Below are 23,748 nucleotides of genomic sequence, written 5' to 3' on the forward strand. Positions count from 1 at the left end.
AAGCAGTACATTCATACTTGTCACCTTTATACAACGGGACCACACAACACTTGCCCAGTCAATTGGCACCATACCTTTCACAAAGCACATATTCAACAATCTTACTAACCAGTCGACAATAGTTACTCCACCACCCTTCAGGCATTCCACAGCACACCCATCCATACCTGCAGCTTTCCCTGTTTTCATCTCCTTTACTGCCTTCTCCACTTCCTCCTTCGTGATCAAAGAATCATTCAACTCTCCCAACACATTTATTCCTTGCACCCTTCCATCCGCCACAATCTCAGCCACCTTTTCCTCCTCTACATTTAACAGTCTTTCAAAATACTCTGCCCATCTCTTCCTTACTGCATAATAATAATAATAATAATAATAATAATAATAATAATGAAGATGATAATCACAGGCGTTCCATATACTACCATCAAATATTAAAGGTCTTCATTCAGCTTCACGATTTCAGGTTAAGCATATGTGTCTTAATTTTAGACCTCCATTTTCACGCCTAGAAATTTAACGTTGTGAATCCTGTGATGTATTATTTATTATATTCCTTCTGCTTTTGGATGACCTTATTATGCCTCTGCCCACCTATGGTGGAGGAGGCATTAAGTGATTGGTCTGTCCGTCCGTGAGTGCATGGGTGAGTACGTGCGTGTGTACATCCGTAACACTATTTTGGACGCGATATCTCCTGAACTCATCGACGGATTACCACCAAACTTTTGTCAGCAATGCAGTATGAAATGATGAACTGATTAGACCAGCCAGATAATGGAAGCAAAGGTCAAGGTCATGGAACGGCTTAGCTTACCTTGTGAGTGCGTTATCTCCTGAACCCCATGATGAACTGCAACCTGAGACTTTTGTCATTGATAGAGCAAGAGGGGACGATGAACTGATTCGGTCAGCAGGGTAAAGGGGTCAAAGGTAAAGGTCATATGGGGTCAACTTACTTTATTCTTGTTGGCATATATCTGTAACACTATTTTGGGAGCGATATCTCCTGGACCCATCAATGGATTTCCACCAAACTTTTGTCAGCAATGCAGTATGAAATGAAGAACTGATTAGATCAGTTGAGTCGAGGGATCGAAGGTCAAGGTCATATGGGGTCGACTTAGTTTATCCTTGTGGGCACAATATCTCCTGAACCCCCTAACGCATTTCGACCAAACCTTTGTCAGTGATTAGGTCAGCAAGGTCAAGGGGCCAAAGGTCAAGGTCATATCAGCGTGGGCACGATTTCTCCTGAACCCCTGGACGGATTTCGACCAAACTCCTGTCAGTGATACAGTACGAAAGGATGATGAACTGATTAGGTCACCAAGGTCAAGGGATCAAAGATCAAGGTCATACGGGTGTGGGAGTGGTATCTCCTGAACCCCCAGAAGAATTTCGATCGAACTTTTGTCAGTGATATATAATGAAGGGATGAACTGATTAGGTCAGCGAAGTGAAAGGGTCAGATCAAGGTCATATGAGTTTGGGCGCGATTGCTCCAGAGCCTCTTGACAGATTTTGACCAAACCTTTGTCACTGATGCGGTATGAAGGGACAATGGACTGATTCTGTCAGCAGGCACAAAGGGTCGAAGGAAAGGTCAAGGTCATATGGGTATTGACGGGATATCTACTGAGCCCTTCGACGGATTTCGACCAAATTTTTTGTCAGTGATACAGTATAAAAGGACGATGAACTGATTAGGTCAGTAAGGTCTAGGGGTCAAGGTCAAGTTCATATAGGATTGACATAGTTTATCCTTAGCTTCATTTCAACCCCCAATAAACCCTGTCATGGAGGCTGTACGGCGAGTCCGTGCGCAACGCTTGGTGGAGGCATACCAAGTGACGCTTTGTGTCGACAGCTTGGGGCCCGAGTTCTCGACGTTTCATTTATGTTAGCAGATATTATTTTTTTCCGAAATAGGGGGATTCGACGTAGCCTTCATCATCCCCTTCAGCCAAGTCAGCATTTCCTTAATTCTTCCTTTTTCTATATGACTCTAATGAGTTTTGGTATTACAGAACCAGAGGGGTTACACATAACCTTCATCAACCCTTTCCTGCCAGAGGCCAGACCTAAGCTGAATAACACTGTCCTGTGCTAATAAGAATAAGAAAAAAACTAGGGCTTAGGAATGAAGGGGTTACGAGTAACACATCTTTAACTACATTCTTTTAACTTAGACTAAAATTCCCTTCTCAACTTGAATGCTAAGTTGTAAGAATAGACTGAAACTAGATTATAATGCTAGTCACGAAGAAGTGCTATGGAAAGTATGTAGAGTGGTAGCACTGTCTCGTTCTGCCACACAGCTACGTGAAATAAGCTGACAAAGGACGAAAATCCGGGCCAAGTTAAAGTAAGAACAGCATAACACTAATATCACTTGTTCTTTATCTCTTTACACCTTTTAATCCCTTCAGCACAAACACATCAATTATATATTTTTACGTATACTATTTTTACATTAACTTGGCCCTGATTTTCGTCCTTTTGCAGATTATTTCACGTAACTCAGGGTCAGAAGAAGATGATACTGTGGCTCTACATCCCTTCCATAGCATTTCTTCGTGATTAGCACCATATTCTAGTGCTAATGTATCCTTACAACACAGCATTCATAATGACGTGATGACAGTTTTTGGTCGATGATGTAAAAAGAGTATAATACCAAACGATTTAATTCAGGGTAGGAGGGACTTTCCAACCAGTGGGATTAAATAGCCTTCCATTACTAGAGCTCCTTTCTAGGCTGGACAAAAGGGTGTGGTGGTGAACTGATCCAGCTGAAAAATGTGTCACAGGAATATGAGGAGGTTAAAGTGTCAGAGGGTATGTGGATCAATTTTACCTGTGGGAGTGAGGATCGAATGTACTGTATAAAGGTTGCATAACTCGCATCCCTGGATTAGCTTCCCCCCAAATTTTAATCTACAGTAGTTCAAGTCCAACTGTTACATTTCTTTTTCCAGTGAATGGAAGACACCTGTAAACTGGTGTATGATTTTTTTTTTTAATTATCGCCCGCCTTTAGAAGGCGGAGACATAATGTTTTTACTTGTGTGTGTGTGTGTGTGTGTGTGTGTGTGTGTGTGTGTGTGTGTGTGTGTGTGTGTCTGTCTGTCTGTCTGTCTGTCTGTCTGTCTGTCTGTCCGTCTGTCTGTCTGTTTGTTCCCACTAAATCTTATGAACGGCTTGAGTTATCAACATGAAATGTTCAGGGTATCAAGATATGGCCAGAATCTTGGACGAGTTCAAAAATGGGCACTTTGGGTCAAGGTCAAGGTCACAAAATTTTCACTACCAAAGGTCAACTAGTTTTTATCGCCCTCCTTTAGCGCCATTATATCTCATGAACGGCTTCAGCTATCAACATGAAACTTTCAGGGTATCAAGATATTGCCAAAATCTTGGACTTGGCCGATAGCATATTCTGGCGGGCAATTAGCATTCGGTTCCCGAATGTTTTTCTTTCATTTAATTTGTTTTTCCTTCCTTTGGTCATCTTCTGTAAAGATGGATTGAATAACTGTATGCATGTGCCTCTATCTGAACATGTAATCTGTTCATGATTCTGCTTATCTTATTCATTGTTATATATTTTTTTATTTGAAACGTATCATCTCCATTAAATTTTACTCTTGGGCTCCTCTGTCTTACTCTCAGCTGAATAAAATCGTCTCAAGTATGCAGGAAAAGAACATCAGGGTTGTTCCAACACTGAGAGGCTTAATGATGGCAGTATTTACACTCAGGCTCCTTTGACTCGATCCCAGCAGAACACAATACTGTTTCATTAGCGAAGGCAGACTACTGAACTTATCCTGATCATGACGAAGCTTAGGGGAATTCTTTCGAAGTATGTTGTCGTTGACTATAATAATGGTAATAATTATGATCAAATAATACCCGGTAATAATAATAATAATAATAATTATAATAATAATAATATGAATAATAATAATAATGTTAATAATAATAATAATAATAATTACTACACCATCGTAAATTTGTCCAATGACAGATTTGGTCAAGGAAAGCTTCCCACAGCCATTGCCTGCTAGAAGCCGAGCTATAAAGGGACCTTGAGGTCAAAGTCACCCTTCTTGTGCATGTCACCTTAGGTCATCATAGTCTATAAGTTTACTAAGTTTATTGGTTCTAGCTTCAATCCTTCGTGGAAAATTACGTGACATCCAGAATATCCGGAAAAGTCCTAATTTTTTACAACAGGCAATCTTGGAAAATAATCAGCCAATTGGAACTATACTCCTATCCGCAATGCGGCCACCTTAAGTAAAAATTCAGCTTGCTAGGCTTAAGAGGTTTTTGAGATAGCTTTCCGGAGTCCGTGTTTTTACATTCTGAATAATATCCGGTGATCTAGTTGACGGATTAATATATTTTGCCAGAAGGAGGCAGCTGGGCGATTAGCCTGACAAAGCTTGAAGACTCTAGGTTAAACACCCTTGGAGCAATGGTCATTTACTTTTTAAGCTGAAAGAATAATAAGAATATGACAAAAACAATACAACTTCCCACAGGAATGCTGGAAGTTTTAATAACAGCAATAACGGACACAATGACAATAGTAACGCTACCTACACACAGACAATCTCATACATCATCCCACCTCCATCTTCCCGTCCTTTGTGCCACCATTCCTCCTCCTGCTACTGCTCAGCACAAACAGCCCCACGCACTCCTATCCTCCAAGATCATTCCACTTCCTACCTCAGTTTGGCTTAATTGAAATCCGGCTGCGTAATGATGGTTGTATCGAGCGAATGTGGGCTGCAGGATTATTGCGTTCATTTAAGGGTTTCCAGCAATGCTGATTGGGTTGAGAAGTGGTGCCTTCGTGTACTGAATTGCCTGAGAGCAAAGAAATTTAGAATCGTTATTAATTAAACATTCTAACAGACACTGACGTATGGAGATTCTACATAATCTTTAAAATCCGAGGAGCCTGCTCTTAACCTAAGTAAATTAGTGCTGGTATTTGGCTAATAATACGGTGAAGTACAGCGATAACAGATTGGAAAAATAAAGTGAGGATATATATATATATATATAGATATATATATATATATATATATATATATATATATATATATATAGTACCTTCATTTCATCAGTGCCTTTTGACCTGAGTGTGTGTATTTTTTTCCATCCGTAATGTTACTGAACTCAGAGGGATATATACATATATACAGTACATATACTGTATACAGGAGAGAGAGAGAGAGAGAGAGAGAGAGAGAGAGAGAGAGAGAGAGAGAGAGAGAGAGTCTTTGTTTAGCAAATTAAAATCTCTTGACGTTAGTTGAAAAATAATACAATGTTGGTGACTTTCTGTTTAACGGGAAATACCAGGTAATATATCAGTATTTATTTTCTTTCATTTCGGGTTAAGAAGCTGAGTATAGGCTATTCAGGTATATAATCATTCAAAGACAACTCGATAAGTTTAGAGGAGAATGTTGCTATAACCAAGGAAGAAGTTTTAAATGACTGAAGGAAAGTCTTTTTTTTTTCTACTTTTTCATCTTTTTTATTTAATGAACATTTTGAACCACGGCAATATATATATATATATATATATATATATATATATATATATATATATATATATATATATATATACTGCTTATCTTTTTTCTTTTTCTTCCTCTTCCTCTTCCTCCTCCTCCCCCTCTTCCTCCTCCTCCTCCCCCTCATCCTCCTCCACCTCCCCCACTTCCTCCTCCTTTTCTTATTCTTCTTTGCAAATCATTAGTGGAGCTGTGGTAGAAGGTTATGAGAGACAGGCAGCTGAGGATAAATCATTATTTCGCTTGCATTTCGTTTATTTTCAGACGTCTTTTGGCAACGTGTTTACAAGTTGTTGTCAATAATTGATTCTCATCTTATTTAAATCAGGAGACAAATTTACTTATTCGTTATTATGATTATTATTATTATTATTATTATTATTATCCTTTTATGTGTTTTTATTATTATACTATTATCATTAGGGACAAGAGGTATATAATGCAGGAATAAATGGTAGAATGATTATGCATTATTATTACCGGAAATTGGTTATCGTCATAATGGAGAGAGAGAGAGAGAGAGAGAGAGAGAGAGAGAGAGAGAGAGAGAGAGAGAGGGAGGGAGAGAGAGAGAGAGACCTTTTGCCCTTCATTTACTTCATATATTTTACGTCCTTAATATATTTCCCACGGTGAACTATTACTCCATTTACTCATATTTCTAATCCACAATGATGCTTTCTGGAATTTACCTTCTTGTGTAATGAAGAATAATGGGAAAGGATAAACAAATGCAGGCTACCATTTGGGTTTTTTTTACTCCAAATTATCTACAAGAGATTTCTTCACAAGTATAATATAGTCTCCCTCTTCCAAACATGAAAAAAAAAAAAAAAAAAAAGAATATGGGGCATTAATAATTTGTTTCTTTCGTACTCATCTATTTTTTTTTTCTTTTCTTTTATGGTGGATGATCAGTGTCAATTGGCGTGTTTTCTTTCACAGAGGAGAGTTCAGCGATTTTATTTTATTTCATTTTTTTTTTGTTCTGTGTCATACGGTCCATCCCGGTCATCAGTTACCCTCTCATGTCCATAAGTTCAGGAACATTATTTTTTTTCGTATCGGACGTTTTATTTACCATTCATTGCATTCTTTATCGTGTCAGGCCTTTCAAAAGCAGTCGATTATCTTCCTTTCATTATCAATTAGCTCTTTCTTTTTTTTTCACATCAGATCTCCGGACTGGATTCAAGTTTTTACTCCTTGTGTGAGGTGTTTTAGAAGTGATACCATTTTTCAATTTCGTGTCGGATGGTTCAGTACCAATGAATCTTAGGTGTCGTACAATTCATTGTCGATCACCAATTTCCTTTTTCTGTCGGGTGGCTTAGTATCGATCAGCACTTATCTTTTTCGTCTCTGGAATTTCGGTGCCAAACAACATTGTCCATTTCGTGTCGGATGATTCAGTAGAAAGTCAAAATTCTCTCCTCGTGTCGACCGTTTTAGTGCCAGTCAGCATATTTCTTCGTGTCAGATGTGTCCATATCAGTTACAATTTCCGTTTCGTGCCGTGAGATGCAATCACCATTTCTCCTTTGGTGTCAGATGGAGCTAAGTTAGTTTCATGCGTTCTCTTGTGTCAGATAGTTCAGAGTAGGTCACCGTTCCTCCTCTTTTTTCAAACGGTTGAAAGTCAGTCACCATTTCTTCTCTAGTGTCAGATGGTGAAAATTAGACACAAAATTTCCTCGTGTCAGATGGGTCAGTCAGGCACCACTTCTCTCTTGTCAGATGATCCATAATCAGTCATTTCCCCTCTCGTGTCAGATGCTTTATAGTCAGTCACCATTTCTCCTACCATAGCACCATTTGTCCTCTCGCGTCAAATGGTTCAGAATCAACCATTACTCCTTTTGTGCCACATGGTCCAGAGTTAATCATTTCCCTTTTCGTGTCAGATAGTAAAGAGTTAGTCACAAATTCTCTTATAGTGTCAGATGCTTCAGTCACTCATTAGTTTTCCCTTCGTGTCAGATAATTCAGTCTCCATTTCTCCTACTGAGTCAGGTGGTGCATAGTCATTCATTTCTCCTTTTACGTCAGATAATTCAGTCACCAGTCTTCCTTTCGCTTCGGGGTTAAAGCTTCGAAACACACTAGTCTCGAACCCGTGTATGTCACCTGTAGGATTCCTGGAACTCCTGAATGACATTGGAATCTGGGATGAGGGACTTCCGATCTTCCTGAGAACTCGTCTTTTCACTCACTGCGTCTGTATGCTCGGCTCAATGGTCGGCTTTTCAATTCACTTGGAGAAATTGCAATGTGAAGAAGAGGGGATTTTGGTTTGCCAAGAGCATTTGATTACGGAGAAACAAGATATCAATAGATGCCTGGGAAATCGATGCTTTTAAAGAAAACTTAGAGTGGCAGATAAATACATGTAGCAAATTTGTTTTTGAATTTCGTTTGGAGGAATTATAACGCTGGCAAGATGAAATGTTGGCTTCTTGGAGCATTTTGTTATTATTATTATTTTTATTATTATTATTATTATTATTGTGGGATTTGGTTTTTCGGTTCGGCTATTCATTTCATCTGGGAAAACTAATACAGGGGAGACTGAATTTTGCCTTTCATGGAGTCTCTTATTACAGTAAATACGGTGCACTTGTATTCTGCATAAACGGATTTGCTTTTATCAAACACTGATAGATAACTGTAATGTAGGGAAATGGAGTAATGATTCCTTAGACCAACTGATAAAAAGAGATAAATAATGACTAAGACATCACAGTTAAAATTAATGTATTAGAAAAACTCACACATCGTCATAACAATACCGTCTATTTCTGAGTTCACTTAGAGAAGCACTAATATGACCATAGAACACTGATTTTCTCCGAGCATCTGATGCTGAAAAAATGGTAAAATAGAAACCCGGAAATCATAGCTACCAGTAAAAAATGAAAGCTCACAATACCTAATGAGACTGTGTAATGCATTCCGTTTCAAGCATTTTAAAATTCTCGTCCAGCAAAGAGAGACTGGCCATTTCCTTAGAGCAGTTATTTATGGAGGATATGTGTTGTGTTGTATTTTACACTACCCCCTTTCCAACACAACGACGATTTATTCACATTTATTTTTTTCTGTCTATAAAATTTTACATAGCTCAGTAGAGATTTATCTGAGTTGACTAAAATCACATGAGCACAAGAAGGATAATACACGCCATTGGACTGAAAGAGTTAACAAATTGGGTTCTACAGTCCAGTCGGAGATATTATTTTCCCTTGAAGAAGGAACTGTGGTTTCATGGGGGCATAACATCAAGATGGTCAAAATCTATCTATCTATCTATCCGACGCCCTAATCCCGCAAAGGGTGACCGCAGACAAAACGCCTCCAAGTCGCTCTGTCACCCACCATTTGACTACCCTCCCCCCAACTCACCCCCCCCTCCCTCATATACCTCTCAACTCCATCCCTCCACCTCATCCTCGGTCTACCCCTCCCTCTCCCTCCCTCCACCCCACCTACATACACGCTCTTAGTCAGTCTTTCATTCTCCATTCTCTTCATATGTCCAAAGTAATTGTGATAATACTGTGCCATTTTCTAACCACAGACACGAGTCTTAATTCAGTGAGCTTTCTATGATGACTTCTGATAACTAAATTTCTCAGTAGTATCAGTATTTTTCCAGTAATTGACTACATACACATATCCTGAACTGAATGAACTTTTTCGTTGACTTCATACAATTTACTCGAGATGAAATGATGCTAATGGTCAGTGGCTTTTTCTACATACGTTCCTACTTATATTTCCTTCACCAAGAACAGCAGTCAGTTCGAGGAGAAACTATGTATTTTTCCAACCAGGCAACAGATTCTTCAAACCTTTCCATTTATCAGTGAACCGTCTGGCATACCAGCAAAGCAATCCAGTTTATATTTCATTTGTCGAGCATTTTTCACATTACTTTCATATTTTTCTTCTATAAAACGTTGTCATAACTAAAACTCATGAGTGTCTGTTCTGTATGGACCAGAGTTACAGTTTAAGAAATAAGTTTCTTGCTAGCTTTCTTTAAGATATATCTGCAGCAATTGAACCATCTGAACACTAGATCTCTTGAAAAGGCTGGCCTTTTCCTCGATGTGTTCACTAAGATCCGTGAAAAATAGTTCTTGTTCATACACCTTCCTTTGTTTCTGATGATTTGCACATAGACTTAAGGTTAAAGTTTCATACACGTTCATTGAGTAGTGGCGTGTGAAAGCGTGTACGATATCATACACTAACTTTATAAACAATAGTACAACGATTCACATCAACCTTACGTACATCAAAACACAGGCCTAGTGAAGAGTTTGTGCACAGCCAGACGTAGAGTTACATACTGGTATAAAGGGGGGTTGAACTGTAACTGTGCGATAGATGATACTAATACACCTTTCTCACCTCACACTGACATACTTCATACTGCCACACCTCACACTTCTATTCTTCACGCTGCCGCACTACATTGCAACACCACACTGCCACACTTTACACTGCTTTATCTCATACTGTCACTGCACATTGGCACACTTACACAACCACAGAATACACTGTCACACCTTAACTTACCACAGTACAAGCAACTACAGTGCACAGTACCACACCACAGGCTGCCACACCACACGTTACCACACCAAACGCTGCCACAACACACACTGCCACACACTATCACACCACACACTATCACACCACACACTATAACACCACGCACTATAACACCACACACTATCACACCACACACTATTACACCACATGCAGCCACACCACACACCGCCACATCACGCACTACCACGCCATACACTGCTGCATTTCCCGTCCCCTACCTACAGCACAGATACTTTTCTAACACCCTGTATATGTAAAGGGAATATCACACTGTTTCCCTCAGGAGTTACTTAGCCAGTTGTTTAGTGGACCGCAGTGCATCTCTGGGTATGTGGAATCTAAAATTAGTTGCTTTTTTGTAGTAACTGCTGTTCGTACTCTTTATGTTCGTAATTACAACAAACCCCCATGGACGTATTGATCATCAGCAGTGGCGGTGGTATTCGGAGTTAACTCATTAATTGTCAGAGTTAAGTTTAGCTGATTAAAAACTTGGTGTTTGATTATAGTTCATAAACAGTAATCATTATTATAATCTTGATCTTCCCATCTAATTATTTACTTAGTAAAACTTATTTTCATTACCATCGCGTAACCATAAACCTAAAAAACAAACATGGATAAGTTGCACTGCAGTATGATGTGCCCTTCGTCTACTGTACACTCCCACACATACATAAAAATAAAAAGTGACACTAGAAGTATTTCTGATACTGCAGGTTAAGTAGTATGGGGTTATCACTCTCGGTTTAGGTCAATATACTTAAACTAGGACTGGGTGGTTAGGATAAGATATACAAGGTGTGTGTGTGTGTGTGTGTGTGTGTGTGTGTGTGTGTGTGTGTGTGTGTGTGTGTGTGTGTGTGTGTGTGTGTGTGTGTGTGTGTGTGTGTGTGTGTGTGTGTGTGTGTGTGTGTGTGTGTGTGTGTGTGTGTGTGGGTAACTATCTGTGTGTGAGGGAGGACAGGGCAGTCCCCAGCAATAGGAGGGTCAGCAGGTAATGGCAGTGGACGCGGGTACTCTCTCCGCCCTGGACCGCTGCAGGGTGCTCGCCTGTAGGGTATAGAGAACTGTGTTAATGTATTACTTAGGACCAAAAAACATACCGACTTCAGTTAAATGGTCTGGCAATAATTAGAATATAAGACATCATGTGAAAAAAGATGTTAGTGGAGAGTTTCTACCTTGTTTGTTAAGAAGAATCAAGTACAAGTTATATAAAATTGTCAAACGCTGTTCAAAACACAATAAGACGTCAGCTTACTACTCCGGTTGTAGTAAATGTGTCAGCAACAGTCTCACCTGAATATGAAATTTTATACATTGCCACAGAACCGCTTACCTTGCATTGGGAAAGTAACTCCTTCATACCATAATACCATCACCAGCATTTCGTATTCACTGTCACTACCTTACCGCCACCAACACACTGGAAATGTACCACACCGACCAAACTACCACACTTTGATAGCACCAGGACATCACATGCATCACCTCCACACTACCACCACTATCACGATCATATAATACATTTACTACTACGACACACTCACCAACACCATGCTATCATCACCATAATACCAGAATCACCACAGCATACCACAACTACCTCAAGCATCATAACCACATTACAGCAATGATAATATCTTCTTCATCTCCACACCGCCATAATCATAAACCACGACATCACACAACCACTCCCACGTCAACACCACTCTCACCACAGAACCACAGTTAGTTTGCTCGTTAATCACCACACTAACAGCGTCACAACTACTCACCTCCAACATCACACCACCAGAACAGTCACAGTTACTACCTTACAAGACTCCACCGCACTACCACCATTGCTTTATTTGCACCATTACTACACACACACACACACACACACACACACACACACACACACACACACACACACACACACAATACCTTCACGACCGTCAGCACATCACCTACATTCTACATCACAACATTACAGAACAGAAGGACTTTCATGGATGGTCGTGAAGAGATTGGATGTATACTTGTGTGGTCTCTTCTCTAGATTTATAGGGTTGCCTCACTGACATTAGTTTTTTTTTTTTTCACATTTCTGGTGGCGACTAGGTTAGCTAGTTCCTCATATTCCTACCCTTCCTCATAGGTAGGTACAGTAGGTGTCTGTACCATTATACTGAATTTGCCTTTGCTTACTCGCCCATGGAGGGTCGCCCCCAGTGATCGCTCTGCGGCGTGAATTAACACGGTCTGGCCTCCCTGGAGTGGTGTGAGAGGGCAACCTCAGACTTGGGTGTTCTGCCCTGGGTTATTTGTCCTTTGCTTGTTTTCTCTCCTCCTTCCCACTTCCCCGTTAGGGGGAAGTGGCTTCTATGCTGGACGACCTTTCCGCCTCTCCACCCCCCTGGTCCTGACCGACCCCTGACTGTCTCTGACTGACGTCACGCCTTACCGCCTCCAGACTAGAACCGCACTCGACATCCTTGTAGATAATGCAACATATGTAATCCTACACGCGACTGGTTCTACCTCATTGGCTGGTCTAAATCCTTCTCTCACTAAGAAAGTAATTGACGGTTGTGCTGGTGAAGTTGAACAGGTTAAAAAACTTACTTTTGGAGACCTCCTTGTCAAAACACTAAACCCAAGCCAAGTTAATGAGATGCTTAAGCTAAGTAATTTTCATTGCTACGATGTCGAGCCAAGGATCCCTTACTTCATGAATTCCTGCAAGGGAGTTATCACTTGCAGGGACCTCATGGTAATGGATGAGGATGGTACTGTATGGGAACTTACTGGTCAAGATGTTATTGATGCACGTTTTATCACAAGATTTACGGAAGGCATCAGAAAGAAGACCACGACTATTGTTTTAACTTTTGGCAGGACTTCACTTCCCTCAAATGTCAAAGTGGGATATGAAATTCTAAATGTCAGACCCTACATCCCCAATCCCCTTAGATGCTCTAAATGCCAGATTTATGGGCATGCAGAGAAGGTTTGTCGGGCTTCTCAATCAGTGTGTGGTAGGTGTGCAGTTCAGGGTCATGATGCTGAACACTGCACGTCAGAGTCTGTGAGTTGCTTTCATTGTAAGGATGCTCACTCCACTTCTTCGAGGGATTGCTCAAAGTGGAAGGAGGAGAAAGAGATCAGCACAGTAAAAGCCACAGAGGGCATATCCTATTACAATGCCAGGAAGACGGTAAGGGACTTGCATGCGACTCCCAGGCCTAATGTCTCCTATGCATCGGCGGTTATGTCCTGGCCTGTGATGTGCATAGTCGAGACTCAGGCTGACCCAGAGCCCAGTGCTCCTGTCACTCACACTGCATCATCATCTGCTTCTACTATACATTCCGACTTTTCTTCTGATGCCCCTGCTCCATCTTCATACTCTCAGGCCGCTGCTACTTCTCTGGCAGTACAGCCTAAACAGAAGTCAGACAAGCCTGAAAAAAACTAACTTGACAACCCTTACCAAGTCACCACCTCATGCCTTACCTGCTCCTGGTCCAGCGAGGGAGAGAAAGGGTAGCTCTTCCTTGGCGGGCTCTGGGAGCCTCATTATTGATGAGCAAATGGAGGTTTCCATCAGCAAGCACCGGGATAGGTCCCCCTGTAGTCGCTCGCCTGTCGGCTGGCGACATAAAAAGACTAAGCATACTGGCCCCCAACGTAAATCTTAAACCGTCGCATTCACTCTGTTACAGTAGAATTGTAGGACTTTGGGAATAAATTACATAATATAGTAATATTGCTTTCTATACACAGGCCAGACGTTATTTATTTACAGGAGATGCGCTTGGTGGATCATCCTGATCCTCCCCAGTTCAAACACTACCACTCGTAAAGGAGATATGAAGGTCACGGAGTTGCCATATACACACACAAATCACACCCACAAACAGAAGTGATTCCAATTTCTACTCTGGAAGCTGTCATGTGCAGAGTAAAATTTGATAAGACATATCTGTCTATTTGCTCTCTCTACTGTCCTCCACATGGTCCCATTGATAGTGATGCTTTGAATTCACTATTCAAACATAAGCCTGGAAATACGTTAGTGTAGGGCGATTTTAATGCCCATCACTATCAATGGGGCAGCTTGAGGATTGATGGTCGTGGGGAGCAAGTAACTGACCTAATACTACAGTCCAAGCTCTGTTTTCTGAACGATGGTAGAGTGACTCATGTAGATGATCGTACTGGTAGCTTTTCAGCCATTGACTTATCTCTGGCCTCCCCTGGTATACATCAAGATTTCTCATGGGACCCTTATGACAACTCCTTGGGAAGTGATCATTTACCAATCTGTCTTTCTTGTACACGCGACATTGTTTGGACCCCTCCACCTCCAAAGCTTAACTATAAGAAAGCAGACTGGGGAGCCTTCTCAAGGATCGCCAATTTAGATACATCTGGGGAGACCAAAGACGTTAAAGTCGAAAATGTCACTAATTCCATAATACACGCGGCTGAGGCTGCTATTCCCAAGACTTCTACAGTTCATGCAAAGCATAGAGCACATTGGTGGAAGCCGGATTGCCGACAAGCATTAAGGAAACACAATAGGAGATACAGAATTTCCGATAGTCAGCCTACTGAGGAAAATTTTATTACATATAAACAGGCACGGGCTGAGACAAGGAGAATAATAAGATGGGCCAAACATGATTCCTGGCGGACTTTTGTGTCCACGGTGAATCGAACTACTCCACTCAGTAAAGTCTGGTCCACTATTAAAATATTAAATAATAAAGGCCTGTATATCCCTGTTACCAGCCTGGAGGTTAATAACACCATCTATGATGATCCCATGGACATTGCTAACATCCTTGCCAGGAGTTTTTCTCATATAAGTAGCTCAGCCAATTATGATCCGCATTTCCAACATCATAAATGCATGGCTGAGCTACAGATGCTAGACTTTGCCACAGAAGACGTAGACTTTCCGTACAACCAAGAGTTTACGTTAGATGAACTGCTCACTGCCCTTAAATCCTGTAAAGACACAGCCACGGACCAGACACCATCACATACAGTATGATCCAGCATCTTAATCAGGACAACCTGATTAAGATGTTAGCATTGTACAGTGAGATCTGGGCGTCCTGTACATTCCCAAACTCGTGGCACTTTGCGCACGTCATGCCGATACCCAAAAAGGCTGGTCGTCTTATGAATCCCACTTCATTTCTTCCTGTTGTGTTGACTTCTTGTTTATGTAAGGTCATGGAACGTATGGTTAATAATAGGCTTGTTTTTGTTGTAGAGTCAAAGAATTTGTTAAATGATCAACAATGTGGCTTCCGTAAATACAGAAGTTCACTAGAACCTTTAATGAATTTGGAGCATTGTATTGCAGAGGCGTTTGCCAATAAAGAATTCATGATAGGGGTATTCTTGAACATCCATAAAGCCTATGACATGACATGGCAACACGGTATACTAATGAAGCTTTATGCTTATGGTTTAAGGGAAATTTGCCTATTTTTATTGCAAATTTCTTAAGGGACAGGACTGTCCTTGTCAAATTACACCGTAACGTAACATCGTATATATTTATCCAGGAGAACTGGGTGCCACAGGGAAGTGTGCTTAGTCCCACTTTATTTAGGATTATGATCAATGATATTCTGTTATCAGCTCCCATCCCGAGGAATCTGAAACACTTGCTCTACGCTGACGATTGTGCAATATGGCACTCTTCCCGTAATGCACAATTTTCAGCTGGGCGGATTGAAGCAGCCCTTGACTCTGTCCACCAATGGGCCTTGCAGTGGAGATTTACGTTTTCCATCCCTACGTGTGCCGCTGTAGTCTTCACTAATCATAACGTACCTAATTTGTGCTTAACTTTGGACAATCAGGTGATACCTTTTCGAAATTCTGTACAGTTTTGGGGAATACATTTTGATAGTCGTTTGAACTTCAAAATTCATTTTAATTATTTGATTGCCCATTGTGGTAAACCGTTATATGTCCTCAAGTACCTAGCAGGTACTACATGGGGTACCAACAGAAAATCTTTATTAATGGTGTATAAGTCCCATATTCGATCGAAGCTAGACTCTGGAGCACAGGTGTATGGCTCGACATCCAATGGAACACTGAGGAGGTTGGATATGTTACAGAATAAATGTTTGCGAATGTGTCTTGGAGACGTTCGGTGTACACGTGTAGCTCGAATGGAAGTGGATGAGTGTGTGCCTCCCCTCCATATTCGCCAAGACCATCTGGCCCAGTCCTACGGTGTGCGGACAATGAGAAAAAGTAATATCGGCAATGTGGCCTTTACCCCCCTGAGTCAACACCAACATCTTATGCGGGGGGGTGCGTCGGCCACTTGCCGTTCGCCTTCACTTACTGAATCAGGAGCTTGATGTGGACCTCAGTGACTGTGACAAGTTGGTGTTAAAAAATACAGCACGTTGGGAACCACCTGGCTTTACTGCTGATGTATCATGGCTCCCAGCACCAAAGACCAAGGCGCTGGAGGTGGAGGTCCACCACTTGTTTCGTAATATCATCGTTCGTCGCTTGGGGTCCCACCAATTGTACACCAACGGCTCCAAGTCGAGTGAATGTGTGGGTGCTAGTGTGTGGTCGACTGAATGTGCCCTCAGGTATCGGTTGCCAACTCATTCATCTGTGTTTACCTCTGAACTTTTTGCTATTGACAAAGCCATAGACCATGCTCTGAATTCTCGGCATGACTCATTTGCCATATTTTCAAATTCAAAATCAGCCCTTCAGGCAATTGCATCTTGCACTACGGACTCTAACGAGATCCAGGGCCGCATTATTAATAAACTGCATTCGTGCAACAAGTCCTTCATGCTGATCTGGGTGCCTGGTCGTTGTCGTATTTACGGCAATGAGTAGGCTGACTTACTTGCAATGTCGGCTGTAGAGCCCGAGGAGATTTGGGACGTTCCTCGTGATCTACGGTCGAGTCTCTGTCTCGTAAAGAAATCAATAAATCTTCTGTGGCAAGGTCAGTGGACCAGACTAAGTATTCCAACATATAAGCCTTACCTGGGCGACTGGGACACTGCCAACCGTCCCAGTCGCCTGGAAGAAAAAGTGTTGGCTCGTTTACGGCTTAATGCCACCATACTAGCACACATGAAACCTTATTCGGAAAGACAATTCCCATCCCACCGCACTGTGACATCGGCAGTGCGGTGTTATCTATCAATCATATCATTCTGCGCTGTCGGCGATTTATTCGTGAACGCGTATCACTTATAAATTAGTGTGGTGTAGCAGACGTCCCCTTCACCCATTCCACCATCCTGGCTGATGGGGACATTGTTATGACTGATAAATTGATGGCTTGCTTGAGAGAGACCGGAGTGATCAGAGTGATGTGACTTTCTTACTGTATGGATATGGTTTCATCGAATGTAAATATATATATATTTTACTATTAATTAGGGTTGACAGTTGACATTATTTGAAATACTTCCTCCTTCCCACTGATCTATTTCTAATATAGATGTCCCCTACATTAAACCCCGTTCCTCGCCTGACAGTCACCAGCTGATGAGTGCAAGTGTGCAATATAGATAGGTATTGGGCACTTGAAGTAGATGGTGGTCTGTTGGGCGAGGTACTTCACTTTTTGTACATATTATGTAAATACATTATTCCATCTTGATTAAGTTGTCCTAATTAGGGCCGACAGCTGACGTACATGTAAATGTTCCTGACTCGTCTGGTTCCCTTTCATATATTGATGTCCCCTATATTAGGTTGTGCCTCGACTGACAGTCACCAGGTCATGAGTGGAGGTATGTAATGTAGAAAGGCATTACATATCTGCAGTCGATGGTGTTCTCTTGGTCGAGGTATTTTTACTATTAGTATAGGTCTAGTTATTTGATTCTTTAGGATTTAGTATAGGTTAGCGATTTGTCTGTTAGGTGATCAGTTTTATGTTCTTTAGATTAGGCATTTTTTGTTTATAATGTAAGGTAAAAAATATATAAAAATTAAAAAAAATATATATAAATAAAAATACAAAAAATAATAAAATAATATATATATATATATATATATATATATATATATATATATATGTACGTGTGCGTGAAAGTGTGTATGTTTATATGCATGGATGTGTGTGTGTATATCTATCTATCTATATCTATTTCTATCTATCTATCTATCTATCTATATCTATATATATCTATATCTATCTATCTATATATGATGTTTGTATTTGCAAGGAGAGTGGAAAGGTTACAAGAGGATGAGAAAAAGGCAGAATATAAGAGAGAAGTGGAGGAACGATTGACCAAATATGAATTGGAGCAGATGGGGGACGTGGAAGGAGTGTGCAGGATATTCATTGAAGAAATATGTGCAGCATGTGATGTGGTGTGTGGGATGAAGAGAAGACGGAGGGGGGTTGCAAGGAACAGCGTGGTGGAATGAAGAGGTGAGACAGGCTGTGGCACAAAAGAAGAAAGCATACAATGAATGGATGAGAAATAGGGGCGTGGAAGAAGTAGAGAGGCGGAAGAGAGAACTATATGTAGAAAGGAAGAGAGAGATGAAAAGATTGGTAAGAGAGAGTAAGAAGAGAGTGAATGAGGAATTTGGAAGGAATTTGAGTGTAAAGTGGAGGGACTGTAAGAAAATGTTCTGGAAAGAGGTGAAGAGAGTAAGACAGGGTGGAAGTGAAGTTAGCAGGGGAGTGAAAGATAAAAATGGTAGATAACTAGTGGAGAAGGGAGAAAAAGTGAGCAGATGGAGAGAACACTTTAAAGAATTGTTGAACCTAGAGGATGGAAGTAATGCGAGTATAAGTGGCTGGGGGATGGCTGGGGGAAGGAGGGAGGTGAGAAGACAGGAAGAAATCAGTAGGATAGAAATGGTGAAAGCAACGAAAAAAATTAAAATTAGGGAAAGCCCCGGGAATTGATGGAGTGTGTGGTGAAATGCTGAAGCATGGAGGAGAGATGGTAGTATAATGGATGTGGAAGATGTGCAGATTGGCCTGGGAGGAAGGTAGAGTCCCGGAGGATTGGAAGTCAGTAATAATTATTCCCTTGTACAAAGGAAAAGGGGAAAAAGAAGTGTGTGGTAATCATAGGGGCATTTATCTTCTTAGTATAATAGGAAATGTGTATGATAGGATACTTATAGACAGAGTTAGAGAAAGAACAGAGGAATTAGTTGGAGAAGATCAGGGAGGCAATAGGAAGGGAAGAGGTTGTGTAGATCAGATATTCATTCTTAGATCTTTAGTGGATAAGTTTCTAGAGAAGGGAAAGAAGTTGTATGTGGATTTCATGGATTTGGAGAAAGCATATGACTGGGTGGACAGACAAGGACTGTGGAAAGTATTAAAAATATAAGGAGTAGATGGGAAGTTGTTGAATGCTGTGAAGAGTATGTATGGTGGTGCTAAGGCTGCAGTGCGTGTGGATGGTGAACTGAGTGAATTTTTCTCTTTGAATGTTGGGTTGAAACAGGGATGTGTCATGTCTCCATGGTTGTTCAATCTGTACATGGATGGGGTAATGAAAGAGGTACAAGGTAGGGTAGTGGATGTTGGAGTGGCCCTGGTGAGAGAGGGTAGTGTTTGGAAACTCCCTGTACTGTTGTTTGCGGATGATACTGTGTTGTTGAGTGAGGACGAAGGGGAGCTGCAAGGCTTGGTGGATGAGTTTGGGAGAGTGTGTAAGAAACGGAATCTAAGGGTGAATGTACGGAAGAGTAAAGTGATGGTCTTTGAAAGAGGTGAACTCAGTGAATGTACAGCGAGGTTGGATGGTGAGGAATTGGAAAATGTGAGTATGTTTAAGTACTTGGGTAGTGTGATGAGTAAGGATGGAGGTTTAGAGGGTGAAGTGCTTGAAGGGGTACAGCAGGGAAGAAAGGTTGCTGGTTCCTTGAAAGCAGTGATAAGAAACAGGGAAGTGAGGATGGAAGTGAAAAAGTTACTGCACGACAGTATTGTGATAACAACTCTAACGTACGGAAGTGAAGCTTGGACGTTGTTGGAAGGACACAAGTCAAGAGTGAAAGCAGTGGAAATGAGTTATTTAAGAGGAGCCTGTGGAGTCACATGGAGAGACAGGCTGACAGATGAGGATAAAAAGGAGCGTTGTGGTGTGGATGTGGATGTGATAGGAAGCGTTAGGAGGAACACACTGAGGTGGTTTGGCCATGTGGAGAGGATGGAGGGTAAAAGACTGACGAAGAGAGTGTATGTGAGTGAGGTGGAGGGGGGGAGAGGGAAGGGGAGGCCGAGGATGAGATGGAGGGATGAGGTGGAGAGGTATATGAGAGAGGGGTGTGTGAGTTGGGAGCGGGGCAGTGAAATGGCGGGGGACAGGGCGACGTGGAGGCGATTTGTTTGTGGCCACCCCGAACGGGATTGAGGCCTCTGGCAATAGATAGATAGATAGATAATGTTTGTATATATATATATATATATATATATATATATATATATATATATATATATATATGTGTGTGTGTGTGTGTGTGTGTGTGTGTGTGTGTGTGTGTGTATGTATAAACATACTGTATATCTATGGCCTTAATGACCAGGGGCCTCGGCTCCAATGGTCGATAGGCCTAAATTAAAACAAAATACAGAATTACCACTACTTTACCTCCACCATTACCACAATTACTCATCACACCTCACACCCGCCATCACCACACCACACCACCTCATACAGACCATCATCACAGTACCACCACTCATCCACACACACCACCGCTACATACCTACCATCATCACAACACCACCACATTATCATCATCACACCACCATCACCATCACCACCTACCTTATTTACATTATTAACACCACAACCACCCACCGCCTTCACCACATCAACAAAATCTCATCAAAACACCACATAATGACCTCCACAGTCACCGAAACACACTTTATCATCATCATAATTCTACGATCATCACTCTACCCCTACCCCACGCTCCATCACCAATCAACAGCCATCGCTTAAATTCATAGCCACGACCACCATCCACTATCTCCACACCATTGTCATCACATTATCAGTACCATGACACCACACAATAACTTCCATCAATACTTTCTCTAGAACCACACACTCATCTCCATAGACACCCACCATCATCACAAAGATAAAAATTACTACACCACCCCACATCATCACGTCAATATAATCATGACATCACACAACTTCTGGACTACCACCACCACCACCACCATCACCAGAACGTCTACACTTCCACCATTGTCCCTATTTTTCCAACATCACGACCATCACTGCCATACACTATAGTACCACACCACATTTCCATCACCACTCAGTCACTATCATCACCAGCCCAATAAAAAAGAAACATACCACTACCTCCACCACCACAACCACGCAGTCACTCTCATCACCACACCGCAAAACACACCACCAGCACCTCCACAAACTATCATCACCATACCAACAAAACAAAACCACCAGCACCTCCACACCATCACCATACCGTCACTTCCACGACATCACATCACAACCGCTCCGTCACCACTACAACACTACATCAGCAAGCAAATTGTGTTTTGCGCAGCAAAGCGTATTAAGTAACCTCAAAGGCAAGCAACTTACCCTCTTACATAACATGGCAATCTCGACACACACCACCACAAGAGGTCAGAGCTGCTCCTCCTCCAACTACCATTACTACTTTTGCTTCTTCTACTGCTACTGCTACTACTACTGCTACTAATAACAATAGTAATAATAATAATAATAATCTCGCTATCTGTCTGTTGCCAGGCGTCATAATCCCGTGAGGGGTGGCCGTTTGTCTCTGAGTTTGTGGTTTTACGTGGAGGGACACTAACCCTCCGCAAACCTACTTGATACATAGTGAACACGTGTGGGTTGTTTATATGGTTGTAAATGGTTTCCTGGCTTACAGGAAACTATTAGACTTGTCACTCAATGTAAAGCCACCTGAAAAGGAACGATGAGTAATAAAAAGTGACAGGAAAGATGGGAGAAATAGGAAGAAAGGAGGGCAGACACAGGGAAAGAATGATAAATGTGAAAGAAGAAGTTGGCAACAAGACATTGAGTGGATGATGGTCATCATCATCATCATAGTAATAACAATAACAATAATAATATCACCAATTCCACCTCTACTAGTAGTAGTAGTAGTAGCAGTAGTAATAGTAGTAGTAGCAGTAGTAATAGTAGCAGTAGCTGCAGCAGTACAATTAACTCGAGAAAAACACATTGAATAGGTCAACACAAAAGAACATCGGCTCCTAGCTGACTTTACCATTGAGAATATACACGCTGACTGAAGCAGACTCAGCATTGGCCGGCGAACACGTGTAGTTACCCGAGTCAGCAGTGGTGGCCCTGGTGGAGAGATATTTAGAAGGGCTGTTACATGGAGTGACAAACAAATGGGGAAGAAAAGAAGCGCTGAGGTGTTGATGTGGATGTGATTGAAAGTGGTAATACTCTGAGATGGTCTGGCGATGCGGAAAGAATGGAGAATGAGAGATTGGCTAGGAGAGAGTATGTGAGTGAGGCGGAGGGGGAGACCAAAGATGAGTTAGAGGGATTAAGAAATATATGAGAGGGGTGTGTGTTGACGGGAGGGCAGGCAATTGGCAAAGGGCAGGGTGATGAGGAGGCGATTTATTTGTGGCCACCCAGCACAGGATTAAGGTGTCCTGGTATATACAGATAAATGGAAAGATAAAGAAACAACTCCTTCACTTTGACAATCTATTTTTTACTGTATTTGTGTTACGTTTAGACGACTTTATTTGGCTTAAAGAAGGACCTATCGTACTGGGGGAAAAATATACAGCTTTCTTTAGCCCCTTCACTACTATACTCATTTTACGTTATCCTGGCCTAGATTTTCATTCTTTCGCAGCTTATTTCACATAACTCAGTGACAGCATGAGACAATGCTACAGCTCTACTTTCAATCCATACCACTTATTCGCAATAGCACCACATTCTCTTTTTAACTCCTTAACCGCGGGGCTTCACTATCGTGACGCTCGGGCGCAATGGATCATACCGGGGGCCGTCACTTTTGTGATTATGTGTTATTTTGAATTCTCCCGGGCTTTCAAGTGGTGGTTTGTATCATCTATCAGTACTGCCAGTCTCCAACAAATGTCAGCACTGCTAATGTCATCTGTACTCCCATCCATTGTTGACAATTTAGCCATTTTTCCCCGTACTTGACTCCCCTCCCTACCTTCCCTCCATTACTCTCTCCTCTCGCCTGCCTGGCCGCACTGTGCTATGCAAATCTTCCCCTGATTTTTCCACTGGCTTCATCCATTGAAATGAGCCCTATGCCCTATTCTTATACAAAATAATATATACAAAAAAGAAATAAGGTAACTGATAGTGCCATACACCTGGAATTGATTAATTATCACCTGGCAACACCCCACGTGCATTCGTTCGCTGATTTTCCCTGGTAATTTCCCCTTGAAATATGCCGTATGATCCATTCTCGTAATAAAAATATA

The 23,748-nt window shown here is 41.5% G+C and overlaps 1 protein-coding gene across 1 annotated transcript in view; it reads right to left on the minus strand.

Moving 5' to 3' along the window:
• Positions 1–11,166: 11,166 nt before the first annotated feature.
• LOC145391856 (zwei Ig domain protein zig-8-like) overlaps positions 11,167–23,748 on the minus strand; it is a 161,381-nt gene continuing 148,799 nt past the window's right edge. The window contains exons 5-7 of the mRNA XM_080266347.1: positions 22,524–22,606; positions 17,769–17,771; positions 11,167–11,276 (exon numbers count right to left, since the gene is read on the minus strand). Of these exons, the coding sequence (XP_080122473.1) occupies positions 11,167–11,276; positions 17,769–17,771; positions 22,524–22,606 (196 nt within the window). The remainder of the gene's footprint in view (positions 11,277–17,768; positions 17,772–22,523; positions 22,607–23,748) is intronic.

The sequence above is a fragment of the Coenobita brevimanus genome, chromosome 2 (assembly GCF_032717465.1).
Source record: "Coenobita brevimanus isolate Jiangsu-jjx chromosome 2, ASM3271746v2, whole genome shotgun sequence".
Lineage (NCBI taxonomy): Eukaryota > Metazoa > Arthropoda > Malacostraca > Decapoda > Coenobitidae > Coenobita > Coenobita brevimanus.